The sequence below is a fragment of the Helianthus annuus genome, chromosome 11 (assembly GCF_002127325.2).
Source record: "Helianthus annuus cultivar XRQ/B chromosome 11, HanXRQr2.0-SUNRISE, whole genome shotgun sequence".
Lineage (NCBI taxonomy): Eukaryota > Viridiplantae > Streptophyta > Magnoliopsida > Asterales > Asteraceae > Helianthus > Helianthus annuus.
The window spans coordinates 175466489-175489924 of record NC_035443.2 but is presented as its reverse complement, the minus strand read 5'-3'; the positions used below and the strand labels follow the sequence as shown (position 1 = coordinate 175489924).

The 23436-nt window shown below is 42.7% G+C and overlaps 1 protein-coding gene and 1 long non-coding RNA gene across 6 annotated transcripts; one reads left to right on the top strand and one right to left on the bottom strand.

The window, feature by feature from the left end:
- Positions 1–13791: 13791 nt before the first annotated feature.
- On the bottom strand, positions 13792–17030 carry LOC110887338. 5 transcript variants are annotated; one of them, XR_004872993.1, is made up of 6 exons: positions 15953–16453; positions 15591–15690; positions 14919–14987; positions 14677–14734; positions 14474–14576; positions 13792–14115 (listed from the first exon to the last, which is right to left on the bottom strand). It is a non-coding gene; the product is annotated as an uncharacterized LOC110887338 (long non-coding RNA). The 5 variants fall into 5 exon arrangements; XR_002563238.2 differs by lacking the exon at positions 15953–16453 and adding an exon at positions 16946–17030 and having other exon boundaries at positions 14677–14987; positions 15591–15681; XR_004872992.1 differs by lacking the exon at positions 15953–16453 and adding an exon at positions 16502–16729 and having other exon boundaries at positions 14677–14987.
- A 1107-nt stretch (positions 17031–18137) lies between these two features.
- Positions 18138–23423, top strand: LOC110888804. The gene is made up of 3 exons (XM_022136311.1): positions 18138–19155; positions 19447–21216; positions 21307–23423. The coding sequence occupies exons 1-3, from the start codon at positions 18138–18140 to the stop codon at positions 23421–23423; spliced, it is 4905 nt and encodes a 1634-aa protein (XP_021992003.1).
- The last annotated feature ends 13 nt before the right edge of the window (positions 23424–23436 follow it).

The following is a 23436-nucleotide window of genomic DNA, read 5'->3' as shown; positions in this document are numbered from 1 at the left end:
ATACTCCCTTTATAATCTCTACCGAAGATCGATCAGGTATTCTCTTCTCTTCTCTTTCTTCCTTCTCTTGCTCTGTTTTTCTGCTCCCTTGTTTTTATTCTGCCATTAGCATGTTGCTCCGAAATTCCCCTCATAAGGATCACAAGAAGAGCAGTCTCCTGAAAAGCCAAGGGATCATCAAAGACTCTCCTACTGAGAGATGCTGCTTCACCGATGCTCATGTTGATAGGATCCGTCACTGTTTTCCGGCGGATGCTATCTTCAAGTCTTTTACTCCCACCGCTCTAAGCGATTTTGTCTCCGACACCTGGGTGGCTTTTCCCGCAACTCCGTTCACCATAGGGTATTCGTATCCTTTCCCAACCTTCACCCAATCCTTCTTTTCCTTGACCGGCATTTCTTATATCCAAGCCATGCCGATGATCTGGAGGGTTTTGTACACCTTCGAGAGGATCATCGAGCAGAAAGGGATTGACCTAGGGATGGTGGAGCTGGCTGAGTTATATGATCTTACCACGTTTGGTTCTTATCGATATTTGCTGAAACGGAAAGCCGGGGAGGATCACCCTGTTTTTAAAGTTACAAAAAATGATACAAACTGGAAGCGTCGTTTCTTCTTTGTCAGAAGGGATACCATCCCTAATGGGAAGGATCTGCCCAAGGAGTGGGCCACTCATGGTAGGATAGAGGATCCTGGAAGGATCACTATCAGACTTGTCTCTTATGATGAGGATCACTAATGTCTTCTTTGTCTTTTGTGCAGCTATATCCATTGCTCATCTCAAGTTAACCCCTGCTGCAAGAGAGAGAGTTCTGGCCTTCAAAAGGCTTGATCCTGAGACCAGAAATTTTCAAGTCACCGTCCAAGATTCACAGGAAGTATCCTCCGCATCTGCCACAATGTCAAGTAAGTATCCTTATTAAAAAGTAAGTTCTATGTAAGACTGTTTAGTTAGTTAGGGAACTTATCTTGTTTTGATTGTGTAGGCGCTGGGAAATCTGCTAAGTCCGCCAAGTATGCCTCCAAGTTTGGGATTGATGATCTTGCCAACGTCAAGTCTTCGAGGAAGAAGACCCCTGCTGCTAGTCCCTCTGCTTCAGCCCCTAAAGCACCCATTAGGGGTAAGGGAAAGAAGAGAAAGGCTTCTGAGGATCTTCAGGGATTTCCTTTGCTCCGCCAACAGTTTCTTGATTATTTCAACGAGGTTAGGATCACTGCCCCTGTCGGTTATCCTTACAGTTTTGAGGATCACTTGTGTCTGATGTTATTTCCTGTTTTTCTTGTAGAAATTCACCGAAATAGAGACTTATGTCAACCATGTTGAAGATCAAGATCGCCAAATTGCCGACCTCCAACAGATGGGTGTGCTGAAGGATCTCAAGATTGCTGATCTTGAGAAGGAGCTCCGGGCTACTAAGGATGAAGCTGTCAAAGCACTGATCAACTTTGACTATGAGAAGCATGATATCACCCAGGATGCTAAAGTCTCTGCCGCGATAGCTATGTATAAGATCCAATTGCAGATGGCTACAGAGGCTCAGGATCCTGCCTTCGATAAGAGCACATGGGACGTGGAGGGTTGGAAGGCAAGGCTGGCGGAATTGGAGGATGATGATGAAGCTGAGGATATCCCCATGCTGGAAGGCGGTGATGCTGACAAGGATCAGGGCGGAGAAGCTGGTGGTGATGGAGCAGTGAAGGTTTGAGTTGCTGAATTGGGCGATGATGGATATTTGTGACTAGGCCGGAGCCCAATTTTTAGGATTGGTGGTGGTTTTTTTGTGGTTGTTGATGTTTGAAACAATTTATGGTCTGTAACTTGAACAATAGTTTTTAGGGTTAAGGATCACGGATCCTTTGGACAATAGGTAGGATTACAAAAGGTGGAGGGATCCTCTGTTTGGGGATGAAGCCTTTGTGATCCTGCCGCCTTTTAATTTCCTGCACCTGCTAAGACCGCATAGACAATGGACACCCTTTGCCAACCCATGTGGACGGGCCACGTTTTGCTGGTAGAAATGTGGGTTGGCAATTTTGACAACTTTTTGAAAGGGTTTAAGATCCTTTTGTTAATAATATAACTTTAATCTTTCTGGCTTATCTCGTGTTGTTATCTTCTTATTTTCCAATTGTTTTAGAAGTATATTTGTTAAAATAACAGAAGTTGAGCAAAAAAATTTAGGATATGATCCTAGATCAAATATCCTGATACCGAAAATTTTTGAGGCAAACGATTTCAAGGATCATAGGTTTAGTTGTCAAAGTGTAAGGGTTGTTTAGGATAATGAGTATAATCAAAATAGTCAAGGATCATACCTGAGGATCCAAGTTAGGATCCTAACCTTCAATCAAGATAACCGTAGATAAGATTTTAATGGATAATAAGGATTAAGGATCCTTATGTGTTTAACTTCGAAAACCTGAAAAATGAAACATAACTTGGGACTAAGCCAATGTAAAAGATAAATTAGTAACTGGGGACATGCCCAAAGGATAACTGAAGATGATCCCGAAGGATCACTGGGGACAAGCCCAAAGGATAACTGGGGACAAGCCCAAGGATCGTATGTAAACTGGAGTATGGCCCTTACTGGCGACTATCCGAACTTAGTGACATGAAAATGTCAAAACCTTAGCTAACGTGAAAACGTTAGAAACCTTAGGAACGGATGTATGGTACGTCTACCATTATACGTAGGATCCTAGATATAGCCAGTACGATGAGGTTGTCAGCCCCGGAAGTGGGTACTGGTCCCAAAGACGTGAACTATATCAGGATCATCGTGCGCTGCTGGCGGAAACTGGGGATAATCCCAAGGATAACTGGGGTTGGACCCAAGGATCTGCGGTGCTTTTGAAGATCTTTAACGATATGCTGAAGATACCTGAACTATCATAACTCAAATGGTTCGTGAGAAGAGGATGAAGGATACATGATCCTTATCCTTAGGTAAAAAGTAAGAAAATGTAATAGTTTTAGGATGAGGACATTACCAGAGTAAGGATTACTGATATCACTGGGATCCTTCGAGGATGCTTCAATGTAAGGATCACATGCTTGAAGGATCATGTTCACATGAAATATTTCTTTAAGTGAACAGCATTCCAGGCTCTTGGTAACAAATTTCCTTCCATGGTTAGCAATCTGTATGCCCCCTTTCCTGCTTCAGCTTCAATCAAGTAAGGGCCTTCCCACTTCGGTGCTAACTTCCCGTCAGCAGGATTGATAGTGTTTTGGAATGCTTTTCTCAACACCATATCTCCGACTTGGAACTTTCTTATCCTGACATTTTTGTTGTAAGCACCAGCCATTCTTTGTTGGTAGCTTGCCATCCTTATCCTAGCCAGATCCCTGATTTCCTCAATAGTATCCAAATCCTGAGCTAGGATTGCAGCATTCTCTTCAGGATCACGAGCACTTGTTCTAGCAGTTGGGACCACCATTTCCGTTGGGATCACTGCTTCTGCCCCAAATACTAAAGAGAAGGGTGTTTGACCAGTGGCATTCTTGGGAGTTGTCCTATCAGCCCATAGCACATAAGGTAACTCTTCTGCCCATTTCCCTTTCTTGGATCCTAGCTTCTTCTTCAGATTGTTGATGATGATCTTGTTGGATGATTCTGCTTGACCATTGGCTTGTGGATGAACTGGTGTTGATGTTATCATCTTAATTCCCCAACTGTCACAAAAGTTAGTGGTTCTGCTCCCAATGAATTGGGAACCATTATCACATACAATTTCAGAGGGAATACCAAATCTAGTTATAATGTTTCTTTTAATAAAGGATATAACTTCCTTTTCTCTGACTTGAGCAAAAGCTTCAGCTTCTATCCACTTAGAGAAGTAGTCGGTCATGGCGAGCATAAATACTTTTCCACCAGGTGCTTTAGGAAGCTTGCCAACTATATCCATTCCCCATCTCATGAATGGCCAAGAGGATGGTATTGGGTGTAAAAATTCAGCTGGCTGATGGAGGATATTGCTGTGTCTCTGACAAGGATCACACTTCTTAGCGTATTCTACAACGTCCCTTTTCATAGTTGGCCAGTAGTATCCTGTTCTAAGGATCCTTGAGAACAATGCTCTGCCCCCAGTGTGGTTTCCACAATCTCCTTCATGAAAGTCTCTCAACACTTCTTGAATTTCAGGATCCTCGATACGTCTTAAATATGGTCCTGCAAGAGATTGTTTATATAGCATATTGTTTAAGATTGTGAATTGAGATACCTTGACCCTGAAAGCTCTAGGATTTTCCTCTACAGGAATCTCCCCGCTTTGTAAGTATCTCATGATTGGCGAAATCCATGATCCTGAATAAGTTTGAGCTTCTTCACTAGGGATCACTGCAGTATCTTCGTCTATTTCCATGGCCACCTGATTTTCAATAGCAGGAGCCAGGATATGGATAATAGGGATACTTATATCTTCTGGAATCTTCAAGGATGATCCTAGGTTGGCCAATGCATCAACTTCTGTGTTCTCCTCCCTTGGTACCTGTGTTAAGCTGAAAGAGACAAAAGAGAGTGCCAATTCCTTGACTATCTCTAAATATTTGGTTAGTTTTTCACCTTTAACTGCATAGGATCCATTAAAGTGATTGGTGATTAATAACGAGTCTACATATACTTTAAGATATTTCACTCCCATATCCTTAGCGATTTGTAAGCCAGCAATTAAGGCTTCATATTCAGCCTCATTGTTAGTTGCTTGGAACTCACAGGCTATGGAGTGGGGTATTATGTCCCCCTGTGGCGATTTTAGTAGTATCCCGAGCCCTGTGCCCTTGACATTTGAGGATCCGTCAGTGTGTAATATCCAAGGATCCTTGGTCTCATCCAGCTGCTGGACCTCCAATTCTGCTTCCTTTTGTAGATCACTACTGAAATCAGCCACAAAGTCAGCTAGTGCTTGGGATTTAATGGCTGTTCTTGGCTCATATCTTATATCATGGGCACTAAGCTTTACTGCCCACTTAGCCATTCTTCCTGACATCTCTGGTTTCCTAAGGACATTCTTAATTGGAAAATTAGTTCTAACAACAATAGTATGAGTTTCAAAATAATGCCTTAATTTAGTTGATGCCATGATTAATGCAAGAATAAGTTTTTCGAGGTGTGAGTACCTGGATTCGGCATCAAGTAAACTCTTACTTACATAGTAGATAGGATATTGTGTACCTTCGTGATCCTTAACAAGGACAGCACTTACAGCGGTTGAGGATACCGCCAGATATAAGGATAACACATCTCCTTTTTTGGGTTTCGTTAATGCTGGTGCTGAGGACATATATTCTTTAAGGGCTCGTAAAGCATTCTCGTGTTTCTCAGTCCATTCAAACTTCTTGTTCTTCCTTAGGATATCGTAAAATTCTTTGCATTTTTCATAGGATTTTGATATGAACCGGTTCAGAGTTGTTATCCTGCCCGTTAGCCTTTGCACATCCTTAGCATTGGCAGGGGACTTGATGTTCACTAGTGCTTTAATTTGCTCCGGACTTGCTTCAATGCCCCTCTGAGTTACCATATATCCTAGGAATTTACCTGCCTTAACACCAAAGTGGCATTAAGCTTCATGTTATATTTATCAAGGATATCAAATGCTTCTTCCAAATCCCTTAGGTGATCCTCAGCTTTCTTTGATTTGACTACCATATCATCTATGTATACTTCCATAGTTTGTCCAATTTGATCTTTGAACATCATATTCACCAGCCTTTGATATGTTGCACCTGCATTTCTTAGTCCAAAAGGCATGGCAATATAACAATATAAACCGGTTGGGGTCATAAAGGCTGTATCCTCTTGGTCGGATGGTTCCATCTGAATTTGTTGGAATCCAGATGATGCATCCATAATGGTTAACAGTTCATGCCCCGCCGTCGCATCCACCATGGAGTCAATGTGGGGTAATGGGAAAGGATCCTTGGGACATGCCTTATTCAGATCAGTGAAATCGACACATACCCTCCACTTTCCGTTTTTCTTTTGGACAACGACCACATTGGCTAACCATTTTGGATATTTTACCTCTCTGATCATACCTGCTCGAAGTAGTCTCTCTACTTCTTCTTGGATAATGGCATTCCTTTCTGGTGCAAACTTCCTCCTTTTTTGATGGATTGGTTTGATAGACCTGTCAATGCCAAGTTTGTGAGTAATAATATCCTTAGATATACCTGTCATGTCTTCATGTTTCCAAGCAAAGGTAGATTTTCTTCTTTTGAGGAAGGATATTAAGTCTTCTTTCATCTTGCCAAGGATCCCTGATCCAACATATATTTTTGATTCAGGATCACTAGGATCTAAGAGGATTTCATCCACATCTTGTTCCCTTGCCTCCAAGACATTCCTCGGAGGATACTGTAATTGCTATTGCTCCCTTGGCTTCGAGGTTGGCTTCATGGATGAGGTATAACAATCCTTAGCCTCCTGCTGATCACTGTCGATCTTGATTATCCCCCATGGGCTAGGGAGCTTCACACATTGATGTTAGGTGGATGGGACTGCTTTCATATCATGTATCCAAGGCCTGCCAAGGATAACATTGCAACAAGATAAACAGTCAATAACACAAAATTTCTGATAATTATGTAATCCTTCCACGTAGATTGGGAGTTTGATGTCCCCCAGAGTTTTCTTCGTTTCTCCACTGAATCCTACAAGCACGGAGGATCTTGGTGTGATGTCCGATTCTGGGATACCCATTTTCTTCAGAACATCAAGCTGGATAATGTTCACTGAGCTTCCTCCATCGATAAGGATCCTGCGGACAAAATGGTTAGAGATAAAGAGAGTAATAACTAAACTATCATGGTGAGGATCCTGGATGTTAATACGATCATCCTCATCAAACGTTATCATCTTTCCTTCTGAGACACTTGATGTTCTAATAGGTCTTTCTCCATTATCCATTTTTGACTCCTTTGCATGCCTTTTGGCCGCCGAGAAGGATGTACCACAGATGTCTGATCCTCCGGAAATAAAGTTGATCACTTGTGCATTTGCCGGAGGTGCTGGAGCCTTTTCAGGGATCCTTTCAGGATCCTGAGTCCTTTGCTTTTTTCTTCCCAACAATTCTTTTAGATGCCCCTTGCTTAACAGATATCCAATTTCTTTTCTTAAAGCTATGCATTCTTCAGTTAGATGCCCGAAATCCTCATGGTATGCACACCATTTTGACTTGTCTTTAGTCCCGGATGGTTTATCATTCTTCCTGGGCCACCTAGCTTTTTCTCCTAAATTCTGCATTGCAAGGATTAGTTCATGATTGTCAACAGAAAAACAATATTCTGAGATTGGAGGATAATCTTCATCATCCTCTTCTTGGTCAACAGCATGCACATTCTGATTGTCATTTCTATGGTAGGATTTGAACTTATTGCTCTTGAAGGAGGATCCTTGCTTCTCCTGTTTTGAGGATCCTACTTGTCTCTCCTGGATCCTCTTGTCATCCTCTAGCCGGATGAACCTGAGTGCCCGAGTTCTTACTTCATCTAGGTTCCTGCATGGTGTCATAACAAGATCATCATAGAACAATGAATCCTTAAGCAGTCCCATTTTGAAGGCTTCAACAGCCGTAGCCATATCCAAGTTGGGAATGTCCAAGGATTCTTTACTAAATTTAGTTATATAATCCCTTAATGATTCATTATGATTTTGAGTTATCCTGTACAAATCACTAGTTAATCTTTCAAATTTTCTACTACAAGAGAATTGGTTATTGAATAAATTAACTAAATTAGCAAATGAAGTAATAGAGTAAGGGGGAAGACTTAGCAGCCATTTAAGAGCTGATCCAGTAAGAGTGGATCCAAATCCTTTACATAGGCATGCTTCCTTCAACTTTTCTGGGATAGGATTGATCTCCATCCTCTCCCTGTATTGTGCTATGTGCTCCTCAGGATCCGTTGTACCATCATACAGCTTCATAGTAGGGATATGGAACCTTTTGGGTACCTCTGCGTCACAAATTGGTGGTGCAAAGCGAGATACCTTATGGCTTCCATCTGCAATCTCTGGGATAGGCTTGACTACCCCTGGAACACTTGAGATCATGTCTTTTAGCTTCTGCAACTCCCTGGCCATAGCATGATTGATACCTGTATCCTGCATGAATCCATGGTTAGTGGTAAGATAATTATTTAAAGTGTTACCTCCCATTGGGTTCAAGTTAGGAACACTGGGTGTGAATCCAAATTGCTGGGATTCTGGGACGATGGAGGGACCAGTGGAAGCAATGGTCTGCATTGGAATGAAGTCCCCTTGATGGACATCCGGATTTCCTGTTTGCAAACTCTTTAGGGATCCTGACATCTGGAAGGATCCTGGTATCTGATATGATCCCGGAACGAAGGAGGATCCTTGAACCTGGGATGATCCTGGAACAAAGCAGGATCCTTGAATCTGGGATGATCCTGGAACAAAGCAAGATCCTTGAAACTGCTGTGCTCCCGGATAGGCTCCTGAATTCATGAAGGTTCCCATATGCTGAGGATAGGATCCTGCTGGCTGAAAATGTGAGCCTGATGCCTGAGTCATTGCTGCCGACTTGAGGTGCAATCCTCTTGGATCTCCCACAATTTGCACGTCTGGGATTCCTGATGGCTGAGAAGTGATCATTGGAGTATCAAAGCTCAAGGATTTGGGCATCAGTGGGGAATGATCCTCTGCCGCTTTCTTTTGTCTTTTGAGATCTCCAATTTCCCTGAGGATCCTGTCATTAGTTTCATCCTGCCGCTGCATACGATCCTTCATCTGCAAAATCAAAGCAAATACATCACTAGTACTGGGAATAGAAGAATTCATAGCAGAAGAAGATGGAGGTTTAGAGAAAGTAGGAGTTGGTCTCTTCTCAGCATTTTTCTGAGATCCTGCCGGTGGTGGAGGCAGAGTGTTCTGGGATGAGGTGACTGCAGACATCGCCGTGGACGTATTCTTCAACGATGAAGCCATGTAACTCGTTGTAATGAATTCGAACAAAAAGGTTTTCTTATGAATGAAGCACCAATTGCCCCACGGTGGGCGCCAAACTGTTTTGGTCAAAAATCACACAAGGATAATGTAACCAAACTTTATGTAAACGGGGTATGATGCTTGGTTAATTAGAAAAGTAAAGGAACACTTTAGTGAGAAATATGCAAAGACACAATGATTTATACGAGGAAAAAGCCCTTGATCAATGTATGATCTCCGGCATAAAAAACATCGGGTGATGGCAACTACCGATCACCAAACTTCAATATAAGAAAAATGGTTACAACTTTGGATGATAATGAGCTGAGTACAAGGATCACTATGGTTTCGAGTGTCTAAGAATGTGAGAATTGTGTTGTGTGTTCTTCCGAATGGGGAAGAGTGTTATATATACAAGTGTAGGTGACCTATTTTAGGTAAAAAGACTAATAATCAGCTCATTACCCCTTTAGAAATAAAAGTAAATCTAGCCTAAATTGTCGCCCTTAAATCATGCTAAGTTTCCATATCCTTTGCAACGTCCATCTCCGATTAAGCACATGCTATATTTGTAAAGACGCGTCCCTTGATGATGATGCTAAGAGCGGATCCTGCTAGATGTTCCTGCAATATATCATTTAATTCCATGAAGGTAACTGTTAGCATGAGGATCCTATAATGGTCCACGATCCTGATCCTGAAGTCCCGCTGAGGATCACTATCTGCTAAAGAAACAAGGATCACTGGTTAGGATCATATGTAAGGATCATGTATAAGGATCATGTGTATAAAAATCCAGCCCTAACAGTCCTGTCAGCCCATAACACAAAGGGTAATTCCTCTGCCCATCTTCCTTTTTTGGCTCCAAGTCTCTTCTTTAAGTTGTTCACTATTATCTTGTTTGAAGACTCAGCTTGCCCATTCGCTTGAGGATGCACCGGAGTAGACGTTATCATCTTGATTCCCCAACTTTTGCAAAAGTCAGTAGTCCTTTTGCTTATAAACTGGGATCCATTATCACAAATTATTTCAGCTGGTACTCCAAACCTGGTCAGGATATTCCTCTTTATGAAGGATACTACTTCTTGGTCTCTAACTTGCACAAATGCTTCAGCTTCAACCCACTTAGAGAAATAATCCGTCATTGCCAGGATAAAGACCTTTCCTCCCGGAGCTTTCGGTAATTTCCCTACTATATCCATCCCCCATTTCATGAACGGCCAAGGGGATGTTACAGGATATAGTGGTTCAGCCGGTTGATGCAATATGTTGCTATGCCTCTGACATGCATCACATCTTCGAGCATATTCTACAGCATCTTTTCTCATTGTTGGCCAATAATATCCTGTCCTCAACACTTTTGAAAATAATGACCTGCCCCCGGTATGGTTACCACAATCCCCTTCATGTATATCCTGAAGTACTTCTTTGGCTTCAGGATCCTTCAAGCATCTCAAGTATGGTCCTGCAAGAGATTTTTTGTATAGAATATTATTTATAATAGTGAATCGTGATACCTTCATCCTAAATGCCTTAGGATTTTCATTTTCGGGGATATGCCCTTCCTTGAGATATCTCATAATTGGAGTTGTCCAGGATTTAGGATCCTCTTCAGGATACACCACTTCAGGATCTTGAATACTTGCTACTTCCGTATGTTGAGGATCCGTTGCAGGATACAGGATATGTAACATCGGTATTGGGATTCCTTCTGGTATCCTGATTGATGATCCCAGATTTGCCAATGCGTCTGCTTCAGCGTTATCCTCTCTTGGTACCTGTTCAAGCGTAAAAACATTGAAATATCCTGCTAATTTTCTAAGAATACCGAGGTATTCCATTAGTTTCTCACCCTTGACTGCATAGGATCCATTAAAATGATTAGTAATTAACAAAGAATCAATATATACTTGCAAATTCTTGATACTCATACTCTTAGCCAATTCTAATCCTGCAATTAAAGCTTCATATTCTGCCTCATTATTAGTAGCAGGGAATTCACATCTAACGGCCTGGGGTATTATCGCACATCGAGTAGCATCATATCGTATCGTCTAACTTAGTCGTATATCATAATATAACACACTATCATCGCCTAGAGTGCTTTAGCTGGGAATCGAATCGAGGTAGAATAGCAATACAAGTCGTGCAGATCGATAACAAAATCGAAGAAACAACGGAAATATAAAACACGTAAACAGGCAAATACACATAAAATCAACAAAGCAACACATGAAATCGAGAGATAGATTGTCTGCGGCTACTAGACATTGACTAACCAAAACATTTCAACTATTCACAGTGGACTTGTCGTCACTTTCGACTCTAGGGGTCGTGTTTCTACCTCAGTTCTCGGGCATTACGCACACGTTTCCCAGGTCATACTTGTGAGTTCAGGTCGTTGGAGTCCGTCAAATGTCTTGGCGAGATGAAATAAGTTCGGAACAATTGCTAAGGTTAGGGTCTCACCCCTAGCTTAGCAATTTCTTCCTTGTTTTAAGAAAATTTTGGAGAAAATTTGCATCAAATTGCGGGTTTCAGCCCTGATTTGGTATAACTTTCCCCGTTTGTTGGTAAAAGTACACATGAATAGTCGATAGAAATCAACAAATTTAGGCAGGAGTTTGCGGTTTTCACACCTAATCCTGTCAAAATTGCTGACTTGGTTTGGAGTTCGAGTTCAGTGATAGCAAGGAATAGCATAAATAAGCACATAAGCTTGGTCTCTTGGTTCTTAGCTATAGTCTAGGTCTCTAAGACAGCGACCCGGACTAGGTCGTGTCTAGCCTAATTCCCTATAGTTATGGCTCTGATACCAATCTGTCACACCCCAACCGATGGCGGAATCATCGGGGCATGGCACTGAGCGAAACAGATTGTTCAGAAGTTTCAATAACAACTATTAATACCATTCAATTTAATTAGTACGTCCCATATCGTACCTCAAACGATAAACAAGTTATTACAGATCAACATCTAAACAAATACTCTGTCCCGACGACTCAGATTTCAAATAAACATAACATAAATTGTCTTTTTGGTTTCTAGACATCCCCCTATGTCTTGACTTCCAATTAGCTAGCAATCAGACATCCTAAGCACCTGTCACATACGTTAAAGTAAAGTCAATACATATAATGTAAAGGTGAGTACACAAGTTTGATATAGCATATAGAGTTTAGAATTGTTTGCGAATAACCAGCATGTTCACGTAATATAATGCAGCATGTTCGCTAATCGACATGAATTCTATCAATACCAGTGACTTCGAGTTGACTGCTACTGCAGTTCGAGTGCATGGTCGCCACTGCGCACACGCAAATTGAATTGTCCCTAACAACCCCCGAATGAACGGGCGCCGAGTCCAGACTATAGTACTATCATTGTTAAGGCAGGTAGACAGCATTCATGGTACACACATAACAAACATGCGTCATATTAGATCACGTATAGCATGCGTAGATTGGTTATCGATAAGATAGTATTGAGTTGTGTGATTGATGTGTTTGAATAGTTGAACGTATGTAACACCCAAAAGTGCTAAAAGCAAAAAGGGATCGAGTATACTCACAGTGATTTGGTATGGATTGAAGGGAGCGCTGAGAGTAAGTTAGCCTGAATAGTTCGATAGCATAACGATGAGTAACGCGGAAATGTAAACAAGTGTTAATGGATCGAGTGGGCCGTTCGATCGGACAGCTGGTTCGATCGGATGGGCTGTTCGGTTGGTTTGAAAGTCCGTTTGAACATTTCCCATTCGATCGGCCGGCAGGCTCGATCGGCTGGTCCTTTCAAGTGGATTGTTTCTTCCTTTAAGGAAAGGATGTGTTTGTGTATGATGGTTTGAACTTTTGAAGTTTTAGTTGCAGCATTTGAAAACACCAAAGTGTTCTTACCTTTCTAGTCGGTCGATCGAACGGGCCGTTCGATCGGTTAGCCCAACCGATCGGTTAGTCACTTCATTTGTTTATCAAAATGGCAATGTGTCACTCGATCGGGTAGCATGCTCGATCGGGTGACATTCCAATGTTTCGAAAAGGCTAAGTGTTGAAGTGTAATATCTCATGATTCGATGAGTAATGTTTACAATCGAATGGCGTGATCGATCGAACATGACTTCGTCAATACCACATTTTGTGAATTTGTGGGTCCATGTGTTAGCCGATCGGCTGGCCCGATCGATCGGCTGGGTTGTCCGTTCGGTTGGGCTATTCGATCGAACAGCCTAACCGTTCGGCCAGCCTTTCTGACCTGGTTAGCCTATCTTCTAACACTTGGTTATTTCCGTTAACTTAATGTGATCTCGAGGTAGTTTGACTACGAGTTGAACCACAAAGCTGAAATCCTTACTTAGTTCACTGGCTCGGGCAGGAATCACCCAAGTCCGGCCAGAGAACGGTTTGGGACCCACTACTAGAAAAACACCTTTCTTGACATGCATTGCGTGTCATGAAAGGGTCTTTATGACACGCAAATGCGAGTCGTTGATTGAGGAGTCATAAAATTAACATGACATACATTTGTGTGTCATGTTTTTATGACACACATTTAATGACACGCATTCATGACACACATTTAATGACACACATTTAATGACACGCATTCATGACATACATTCATGACACTCATTTTATGACACCTTTTAATGACACACATTTATGACACTTTTTTTAATGACACACGTTCATGACAAGCATTTATGACACATACGTATGACATTCATTTACGCGTGTCATGCTTTTAATTGTATAAATTTTTTTAACAAATTACTAATTTGCCCTGGATACATGTATAATAACAAAAACAATAAATCTTTTTCATAAAATAAATACACATATATATACCAAAACAATCCATTACATAATCATGTGTCAAGTATACTACAAATATTTTAACGTTAACAAAAAAAGAATTGTTTGTCGATACATTAGTCGACACTCTAGTCTTCTAGAAGCCTCCTTTGAAAGTAGTCCATCATCGACTATATGTGCACTCATCGTCAAAGCTCCACTTCTTTCATTTTAACCCTTTGATTCCTTTGTGTTCTCGTCACTGGAAAATAAAGGTTGCCGCGAAAGTGGATCATTCTTCGTGAATTCTTTGGACGCTTGAGTTGTCGTGAACATCAAGAAACCATCATCTTTATCGCCTTTTTCCTTTTTCCTGAAAAAAAGATCAACATTTGGTACCTTTATTGAGTGTTCTTACATCTTGCTGCATAAAAACTAACATTGAAAGAAAGTAAAGCATGTATTAATTATCAACTAAAAGGGACTCGTATAGATGGTACCCGCTAATTAAGGCTTGTCTAGCTCCGGCCACAACACTCAAGATGCGAATATATAACATGAGAATCGAAGCAAAATTCAGATATATCATCACATACTCAAAATCGAGCAATGTATTCAGGGAACTTTTTTTTTTCTCAATAGGTTTCTACCATCATATAACCAAAATTCAGATATATATGACTTCTATATACATACCATTTAATATGTAAATAAAGAGAGAAATAACTCACCATCTATCTCAACCAATGATACGAAACGTCTTGATCATCCTCCAACTCCAAAATAGTACTTTTTTGCTGCCATGTAAACGACATCACGAGGAAGGCTCATACACTACAAGCAAACAATTAGATTCAACTATTTTTCATATCAATAATAAATCGTCATAATAATGTAATGAATCACCAATAACAATTAGATTTATAAAAATTACCAAAGGGCTTGTGTAGTACTCTATTGTTGTCTCCTTCTTAACGCATGAAAATTCTTCACTAACATAAGCACAACCATACGGTTCATGCAAAATTACATACATCAAGATGATTTAGTTGAAGTAGTATTAAAAACTAAAGCCAATCATATAAGTGGTGTGCTTATAATATAAGTGTAGTGGTGTGCTTATATAATATATGTATGTATAGTATAATAACATATTAAAGCAAACTAGGTTTTTACCATTGCGTCGGGAAAACCGTAGGTACGAAAAAGCAGTCGATGAACCTCACCTGACATCGTTGAGTATTGCTGCAAAAAAAAAAAAAGAAAAAAAAACATGCGGCCATGGTTCAGTTGTTCACATTGTTTAAGGTTTATTGGATGTCTTATTCATTATAAGCTTACACAATAGAAAATAAAGGAAAGCCCCAAACACACTTCTAGAGACATAGTAACCAAAATTGTGCTCTTAACACTCTACTCTACCAAGGATAGCAGAGGCGTCTCTGAGAATTCATGTACCCTGTTCGAGATTGAAAAAATGCGCCCTTCTGTTATGTTTTGTTATTATTTAAAAAAGATCAAATCAGTATTGGGCTTAATAATTCTATTTCCAAGTGGGCTAAATTCTAAACCATAAAAATGATTTTTAAATTGGCATATATTGAAAGTGGTATGTGTTTACTATTTAAAAAAAATAACAATTGCATTTTTTTTAAATCGCATGCCCCTCGAAATTGTGGGCCTTGTGCGGAGGTCCTCCCTGCACACCATCAAAGCCTCCCATGAAGGATAGTATATAAAGATGTTGAGATCACACTACAAAAAATATATAATTATATACACACACCAAAAGTTGATTACAAGCAGCCTCCAAAGTGATAGTGCAGACGGCATGAGTCTGGTTATTACCTTTCTTTTAAGTTGTTGACAGTGCTCTTTCCATGTTTTCTTCACTTGCCACATATATGCTTCTTGTTGGATCCATTACTTTCTCTAGTTTCTGAATCACCTAAAATTATACAAAATTTAGATCTGATGCAACGGAAAAAAGAAAAGATACAAAATAAAAATTTCCAACAAAATCGATCCAAACCCCTGACGCTACTAATAACTTGACTACATGTGGGATTATACTAGGTACGATTGTTGTTATCATTGTTGTAGCAGACCTGTAACTTTTGACCATGTTAATGGTCTTTTCTGGTCTAAACTAAAATAATTACCGAAAATTGAGGTTACTTAAATAAACTATTAATTAGAAGAGAACCTACATTTCCACCCGCAGACTTTACAATGGCTGAAAGAGTATTGTTGGAGGTTGCACATGAGCGACGCATCATAGCCTCAATGGAACAACTCATTTATATGGCTCACCTAGGGATCATGGCCTCAACATTTTGAAAGAAAAGCTCAAAAAATTGAATTAGTGTCAAGAATCTGATGTACGATTCGAGGTTTAGCTAGGGTGGAGGGGGCGCCCCTTGGGTAAGTGTGTGCAGGTTGACGCCCGCTTAGGGTACACCACCGCCACCGCCTCAGTAACGCGGGCGGGTTTGGTAGCCAGGTAGAAGTAACAACATTCATAGTTTTATTCATTTTAGTTCAAACAACTGTGACCGGAATATACCTACACGGCCAAGAAAGTTAGCTACTTAATGCGCCCCTTATGGCAGTCACCACCTAAACCCCTCTTCACATTAATCTTGTTTCACTAACCATTAAATAAAAATTCAGATCTAAAACAAAAAAAAAAAACAAAATTTAATGACTGCGAATTAAATAAGATTTTAAAGAAAATAAGAGACAAGAAAAGGACATACTTTGGTCCATGACACTAGCATGAAATCCATCTCAAAAAACTTTGTAAACCTACAATGGTTTGATCGTAGGCATAGAGTGAAGTCTGCATCTCCTATATATATATGATTGTTATTAAAAATATCAAACATGCATTAGAAGGTTATACTTCTGTTTCCACATAACAAGAATTAGATAATCACATATCATACTGTTAGTTACCTAAAGCTCAGGACAGTAAGGTATTTTGCATATGTTTCAATAATCAATCCTCTTATTGCATTTAAAAATAAAAATAAAAGAATTAACCCTAAATAAAGCATATGAGAATTCGTTTTTTTTTTCTAACTGGTAAAAGCTTATTGATGAATGATGTGGCAACATATCACAATCACACATTTACATGCACAAACAAACACCTTTAATGTTAACTGTTTGAAAGAATATATAGAGCAAGTGTTACGAACCCATCCATCGGGACCATGACTATACCAACCCCATGCTTTGAGTTGTGAACACACCAGATTGAGGATGACCATTGGTGAAGAGGTATGGTCCCAATTCCCTGCCTACATGGCAGGGACCACACCACTTTTTGTGCACACAAGGCATCCACATCATCTGGATCTTCTAGAAGCTTCCAGAAGACAACCGGATAAGGCCCGGCGGGCATCAAAGATGCCTCGCCCAACATCAAGGACAATACGTGGCACCATACACAAGAAGCCACATGGGCCTGCGACAATCCAGGGAGCAGGGCTGACATGACCAGTACGAGGTGCCCAACACCGTCGAATGCGGGGACGCCACGTGTACCACTACGCCGTCCCTGACAGAGCAGACCAAGAGGATATTCCCCTTGGTCGGACAGCTGGCGCACATCCACAGCTGGCACAGCTACTTCCTCCTTCTTCACCCTCCGGCTATAAATAGAACCCTTCATCATTCAGGTTAAGGATCTTGGCTCTCTTTACTCACTCTATACACACACTGTTTTATTCATCTCGGAACAGTACTTATTCTCACGCCGGAGCCTGGTTAAGAGGGAAAACCTCTCTTTCCCCTCTTAACGAGACTAACGGTGTTTACTGTTTTGCAGATCTCGAGCCTTGGATACGAGCAAGAGAGGAGGTTGAACCCTATAAGTGAAACGACCCCCTTGGTTATCCTTTGTGTTAACCATTGTTTCAACATTGGCGCCATCCGCTTTTTTGCAAGACCACTCTCACCTCTTTTTCTCTTTTAGAAAAACTCGTAAAAATGGCAGACCAGAATCATTCACACCCAGCTGACGGAGAAATCTCTTCTTTTGAACTCGTTTCGGACACGGCACACGTCCAACGCAGTCAAAGGAACGAGACCATCCAGGAAAGCCAGCTGAACAACGAGTTCCCGTCCATTTTTGGAAGTGCGTCTAGGGCTGCTAGCCAGACCACAACTGGACCCATTTTCCAAACACCAACAAGAATTATCACTCAGACCACAAACGGGGCTGCTCTCCAACCTCCAACGGGGATGTTACATCAAACCCCACCGCCGACGCAGACTGTAGGCCATGGGCCAGGCCCTTCGGCACCATCGGAACAAGCACAACTCAACTATTCTGCACTTTTAGGGCTACCCGAAGGAAAAACTCTGGCTTCCTGGTATGCCGAACAGATGGCGTCTATAAACCTTGTCTATACGCAGCTCAGCGCACAACAAGCCTTACTCCAAGCACAGGCTAACCAATCAGCGTTCGTAACTCCACAACCAAGGTCTCTGAGTACACACACGGCTCAGCAGACAAACGCGTGGAATTTACGACCAGAAAGAGAACCAGTGCAACAGGTCAAAAGACCCAGCATACAAGACACGCGCGATACCTATGCTGAAACAGAGAGCAACTTCGTCCAAACTTCCAATCAGCAACGAAGACCGATCCAAACCCGCTTGGGCGCGCGAAACATGAATACAGAATGGGAAGAGGAGGAAGACGACCCAACGTACAAGGCAGAATCCACAGTGTTTAGCAGACTTCCTCCAGAGCATGAGGCTTACAAACCAACCAAGCGCGCGGGGTACAACCCCAAAGCAGAACACGACTTCACCTTAAGCTATCGTCCTGAGGACATGGCTGAAAATTCAAAATTTATTCCAGAAATCGCGTGCGCGGCCATCGACAAAACAAAGTTACCGCACAACGTAGGTAAATACAATGGGTTGACGGATCCAGATGATCACCTCCAGGTGTTCAAAGGCGCAGGAGCAACAGGTGGTTGGAACCTACCAACATGGTGTCACTTGTTTGCTCAAACTTTCGTTGGTGCGGCACGCATCTGGTTCGACAATTTACCAGCTGGAAAAATCAAGTCATGGGTCGACTTCCGAGAAAAATTCTTAGCACACTTTTCTCAACAGCGAAGACACGCCAGAGACCCAGGTGATTGTCTGAACATATACCGAAAAGACTACGAAAGCGTGGAGGATTTTATTACGAGGTACAACAAAGAATGTCTGGAAATTGGAGACATACCGGAAAAAATGATGCGCGCACACTTCATGCGAGCAGTTAAATGCGACGATCTGGTTAAAAGAATCAAAGGGCGTGACGGAGGACCCAAAGACTGGGAAACCTTCATTGAAGCAGCCAAAACCATTGCGCAGACAGATAGGCAACTGACCGGTGACGATCACCGTCAGCGCGCACACAACCACCACGATCGAAACAACAGAAGGGGTAGAAATCAACCCTGGAGGGCTTCCGGGAACAGAGAAAGAAGTCCCCCACGGGACGACGCACGCCATACGATCAATCAGATAGCCCATCGAAAAGAAGTAAAGCGCGAAAATAGAGAAAAGCAGTGGACTCCACTAACTAAAACACCTTCTGAAGTTTTAGCTACAGAGAACCATCAATTCAAGCCACCTTTGCAGATGCGCAACAAAAGGGGTCAAGACCCAAATCTCTTCTGTGAATTCCACAAAGACACGGGCCACCTGACCGATGATTGCTTCAGCTTGAAACAAGAAATCGAAAGAGCTCTAAGAGACGGCAAGCTCGGTCACTTAGTCAAAGGAGGAAAGCGCGATTACCGCCAGATACAACGAAGAGACGAAGGTCCAGACAACAAGAAGCTCAGAAAGCTAGAAACCCATATGGTGCAAGGAGGACCACGGCGACCAAGAAAAAACTACAACAAACGCGCGCAGGATGATTCATGGCGCGAGAAGCAAGTAGTATTCCCAGTTGTCAGGGGAGGTCCAAGAGAAAAGCGGCCAATAGTCATTCCAGGGGTGATCGGCCACTACCAAACAGATTACATCTTTATTGATCCAGGAAGCACCGCAGACATCATATATGAACAGTGCTTCAATCAATTCGACCAAGAGGATAAGGCGCGCCTGGAACCAGTTGACTACCCACTAACTGGATTCTGCAATGAGGCCGTCTTTCCCCTAGGACAAATATCTTTCCCAGTATTACTTTCTGATGGGAGAAATTCAAGAACTGAAGAAGTCACATTTATGGTGCTACCGGCACATTCAAGACATGACATCCTTTTAGGACGAGAATCCCAAGGAGATTTCAGCATGATCTGTTCCGCACCACATTCTGCCATAGGTTTTCCAACCGAAACAGGCGTTGCGTTGATATACGCAAGCAAGGAAGTGCTAGCAACAGACGAAATCAGGCCGGCAAAAGCAAGCAAGCCCGCACCGCGCAGAGAGGCAGAAAAATGGGTATTGAACAGTGCATACCCAGAACAAACGGTCACTCTGGGACCCGCAATGTCTGACCTAACGCGTGCGGCGTTAAAGAAATTACTGCATGAAAACATGGATGTGTTCGCCTGGACACCAGCCGATATGGTTGGCGTTCCACGACACATTGCGGAACATCGGTTAAACGTCTCAGAGGATGCAAAGCCAGTAGTGCATGCTAAACGACACCTGGGGGACATCAAACATGATGCAATGAAGGAACAAGTGTTAGAACTGCTAAACGCAGGAATCATCAGGGAAGTCCGGTACCAAACGTGGGTGGCAAGCCCAGTCATGGTGAAGAAACCGAATGGTAGTTGGCGAATGTGCGTCGACTACAAGGATCTGAACAAAGCATGCCCCCGTGACTGCTATGCGTTGCCCGACATAGACGAGAAAATAGATTCTTTGGCAACGTTTCGGTGGAAATGCTTTCTGGATTGCTACAAGGGATACCACCAGGTCCAGATGGCTGTTCAAGACGAGGATAAAACCGCTTTCCGCACGCCAACGGGGCTATACTGCTACACCAAGATGCCGTTCGGCTTAAAGAATGCCGGTGCTACGTATCAACGATTGATGAACGAAACATTTAGTGACGCCATCGGTAAATACATCGAGGTATACATGGACGATCTGGTAATCATGAGCAGGGAGGAGAGCGCAATGCTGGTAAATATCCAGAAAACCTTCAACACGCTGCGAAGCGTGAGCATCAAACTGAATCCAGCAAAATGCTCATTTGGAATGGAGGAAGGAAAGTTTCTGGGATTCATAGTCACCAAAGACGGTTTTAAGGTGAACCCAGAAAAGGTCCAGGCCATAGAGAGGATGCCTTCACCAGCAAGCATCAAAGATATGCAAAAGCTCGCAGGACGATTGGCAGCCCTCAATCGATTCCTAGCAAATCACGCGGCAAAATCCTTCCCATTCATCAAGACCTTACGAAACTGCATGAAGAAAACCCAATTCCAATGGACTCCGGAAGCAGAAAGCGCGTTCCGCGAGATGAAAGACTGTCTCATCAAGCTGCCAACTCTAACCGCACCTAACAAAGGAGAACCTTTGGTTTTGTACCTCTCAGCTTCCGACAGGGCCGTCGGTGCCGTATTGCTGGTTGATCGACAAGGTGTCCAAACACCTGTGTATTATGTGTCCAGAACCCTAACCGACCCAGAAACAAGATACGCAATCATGGAAAAGCTTGTCCTTGCACTGATTCACGCGTCAAGAAGGCTACGCCGATATTTCGCCAATCACGTCATCCACGTGTTAACAAATTACAATATTGGGAATATCCTAGCAAGGCCAGAAATATCAGGAAGGTTGGCCAAATGGGCGATAGAGCTAGGGGGACTCAACGTAGTCTTCAGACCACGACCGTCGATAAAAGGCCAAGTTTTGGCAGACTTCATGACGGAAGTCCCCGATGACAAAGACAGAGAATGCAAGGCGATGGAGAAGGCGGAGAAAAAACAAATCGAAGAACCATGGATGTTGTATACGGACGGCGCGTCCAACGAAGATGGGGCAGGTGCGGGGTTGCGGCTAGTGAGCCCAGACAAAAACGAGTTCACCTACGCCATACGTCTAGACTTCAAGAGCACAAATAACGAGGCAGAGTATGAAGCCTTTCTGGCCGGCTTGCGCTTAGCAATCAAAATGGGAGTCCGACATATTGAGGCACATGTGGACTCCATGCTAGTGGCAGGACAAATCAACGGTCAATACGAAGCCAAGGGCGACATCATGGCACTCTATCTCAACCAGGCAAAGACGTTGCTGCAAACTTTCTATTCTTACAAGGTGCACCACATAAACCGCAGCGAAAACAAGCCAGCAGACGCCTTAAGCAAGCTTGCGTCAACAAGTTTTCAGCACCTAGCCAAAGACGTACGAATAGAAGTCTTAAGCAACCCGTCTGTACCACTCCGAGAAGTCAGCGTCATCCAAACAGGAACCACGTCATGGATGACACCCATCATCATGTACTTACAGTCCGGAATACTCCCAGAAAATAAAGCCGAGGCGCGGAAAATCCAATATAAATCAGAACATTATCAAATGGCGGATGGGATATTGTACCGAAAGTCATATCTCGGCCCCCTGTTGAGATGTGTCGACGCCGACGACGCAAATTATCTGATCCGGGAAGTACATGAGGGCATCTGCGGCATCCACGCCGGGCCACGCATGGTAGTGGCTAAAGTAATGAACGCCGGGTACTACTGGCCCGGAATGCACCTCGATGCCGTGAAAGAACTAAGGAAATGCAGCGGCTGCCAACGGCATGCACCAAAAACCATGCGTCCAAAAAATGCGTTGGTGCCTGTAACAACCGCATGGCCCTTTCAGCAATGGGGCATAGACATGGTGGGCCCCTTTCCAGAAGCTCCGGGGGCAGTCAAGTTTATCATCGTCGCGGTCGATTACTTCACCAAGTGGGTAGAAGCAAAAGCACTTGCGTCAACCACGTCAGCAGTCGTTAAACGCTTTATCTGGGAACAAATCATATGCCGTTTCGGCCTGCCACTCCGAATCATCACCGACAATGGTACAAACTTTGCAGCAGATGATCTCGAACGATGGTTCAAGGAACTAAACATCGAACATACCTTCTCGTCGGTCGCACATCCGCAAGGGAATGGGCAAGTTGAAGCGGTCAACAAGAGCATCGTCGATGGCATCAAAGCAAGGCTCGGTGAAAAAAGACGAGGGTGGGTCGACGAGCTACCAAGCATATTATGGGCCCATAGAACAATGCCCAAAACAAGCAATGGAGAAACACCCTTCAGCTTGGTCTATGGGTCCGAAGCTGTGATCCCAGCAGAAATCGGACTCCCATCTCCAAGAATGCTCTCCATGAATCTGATCAATAACGAAGAAGAACGGAGGATCGATCTAGACCTCCTAGAAGAACGAAGAGAGATGGCTGCAATCAATGAAGCCAAGTACAAATCAAAGCTTGAAAAGTATTACAATTCCCGAGTCCGGATCTGCACCTTCAACCCAGGCGATTATGTCTTAAGGGACAATGAAGCATCCAACACAGAAAAACCAGGGAAACTGGCTCCCAAATGGGAAGGCCCATACATCATTGATGCGGTCCTCGGCAAGGGAGCATACAAGCTACGCACCATGAACGACAAAGAGGTCCCGCGAACCTGGAACGCCCAACAGTTACGAAAATGCTACATATAAACATGTAATCGTA

Bases quoted from the DNA above. Each gene is read 5' to 3' on its own strand.
- LOC110888804 (XM_022136311.1), top strand. From the start codon at position 18,138: ATGGCGTCTATAAACCTTGTCTATACGCAGCTCAGCGCACAACAAGCC. The intron at 19,156-19,446 runs GTCAGCGCGCAC...AATTCCACAAAG, and splicing joins ACTGACCGGTGACGATCACC to ACACGGGCCACCTGACCGAT. The intron at 21,217-21,306 runs GCGCGTTCCGCG...TGTACCTCTCAG, and splicing joins ATGGACTCCGGAAGCAGAAA to CTTCCGACAGGGCCGTCGGT.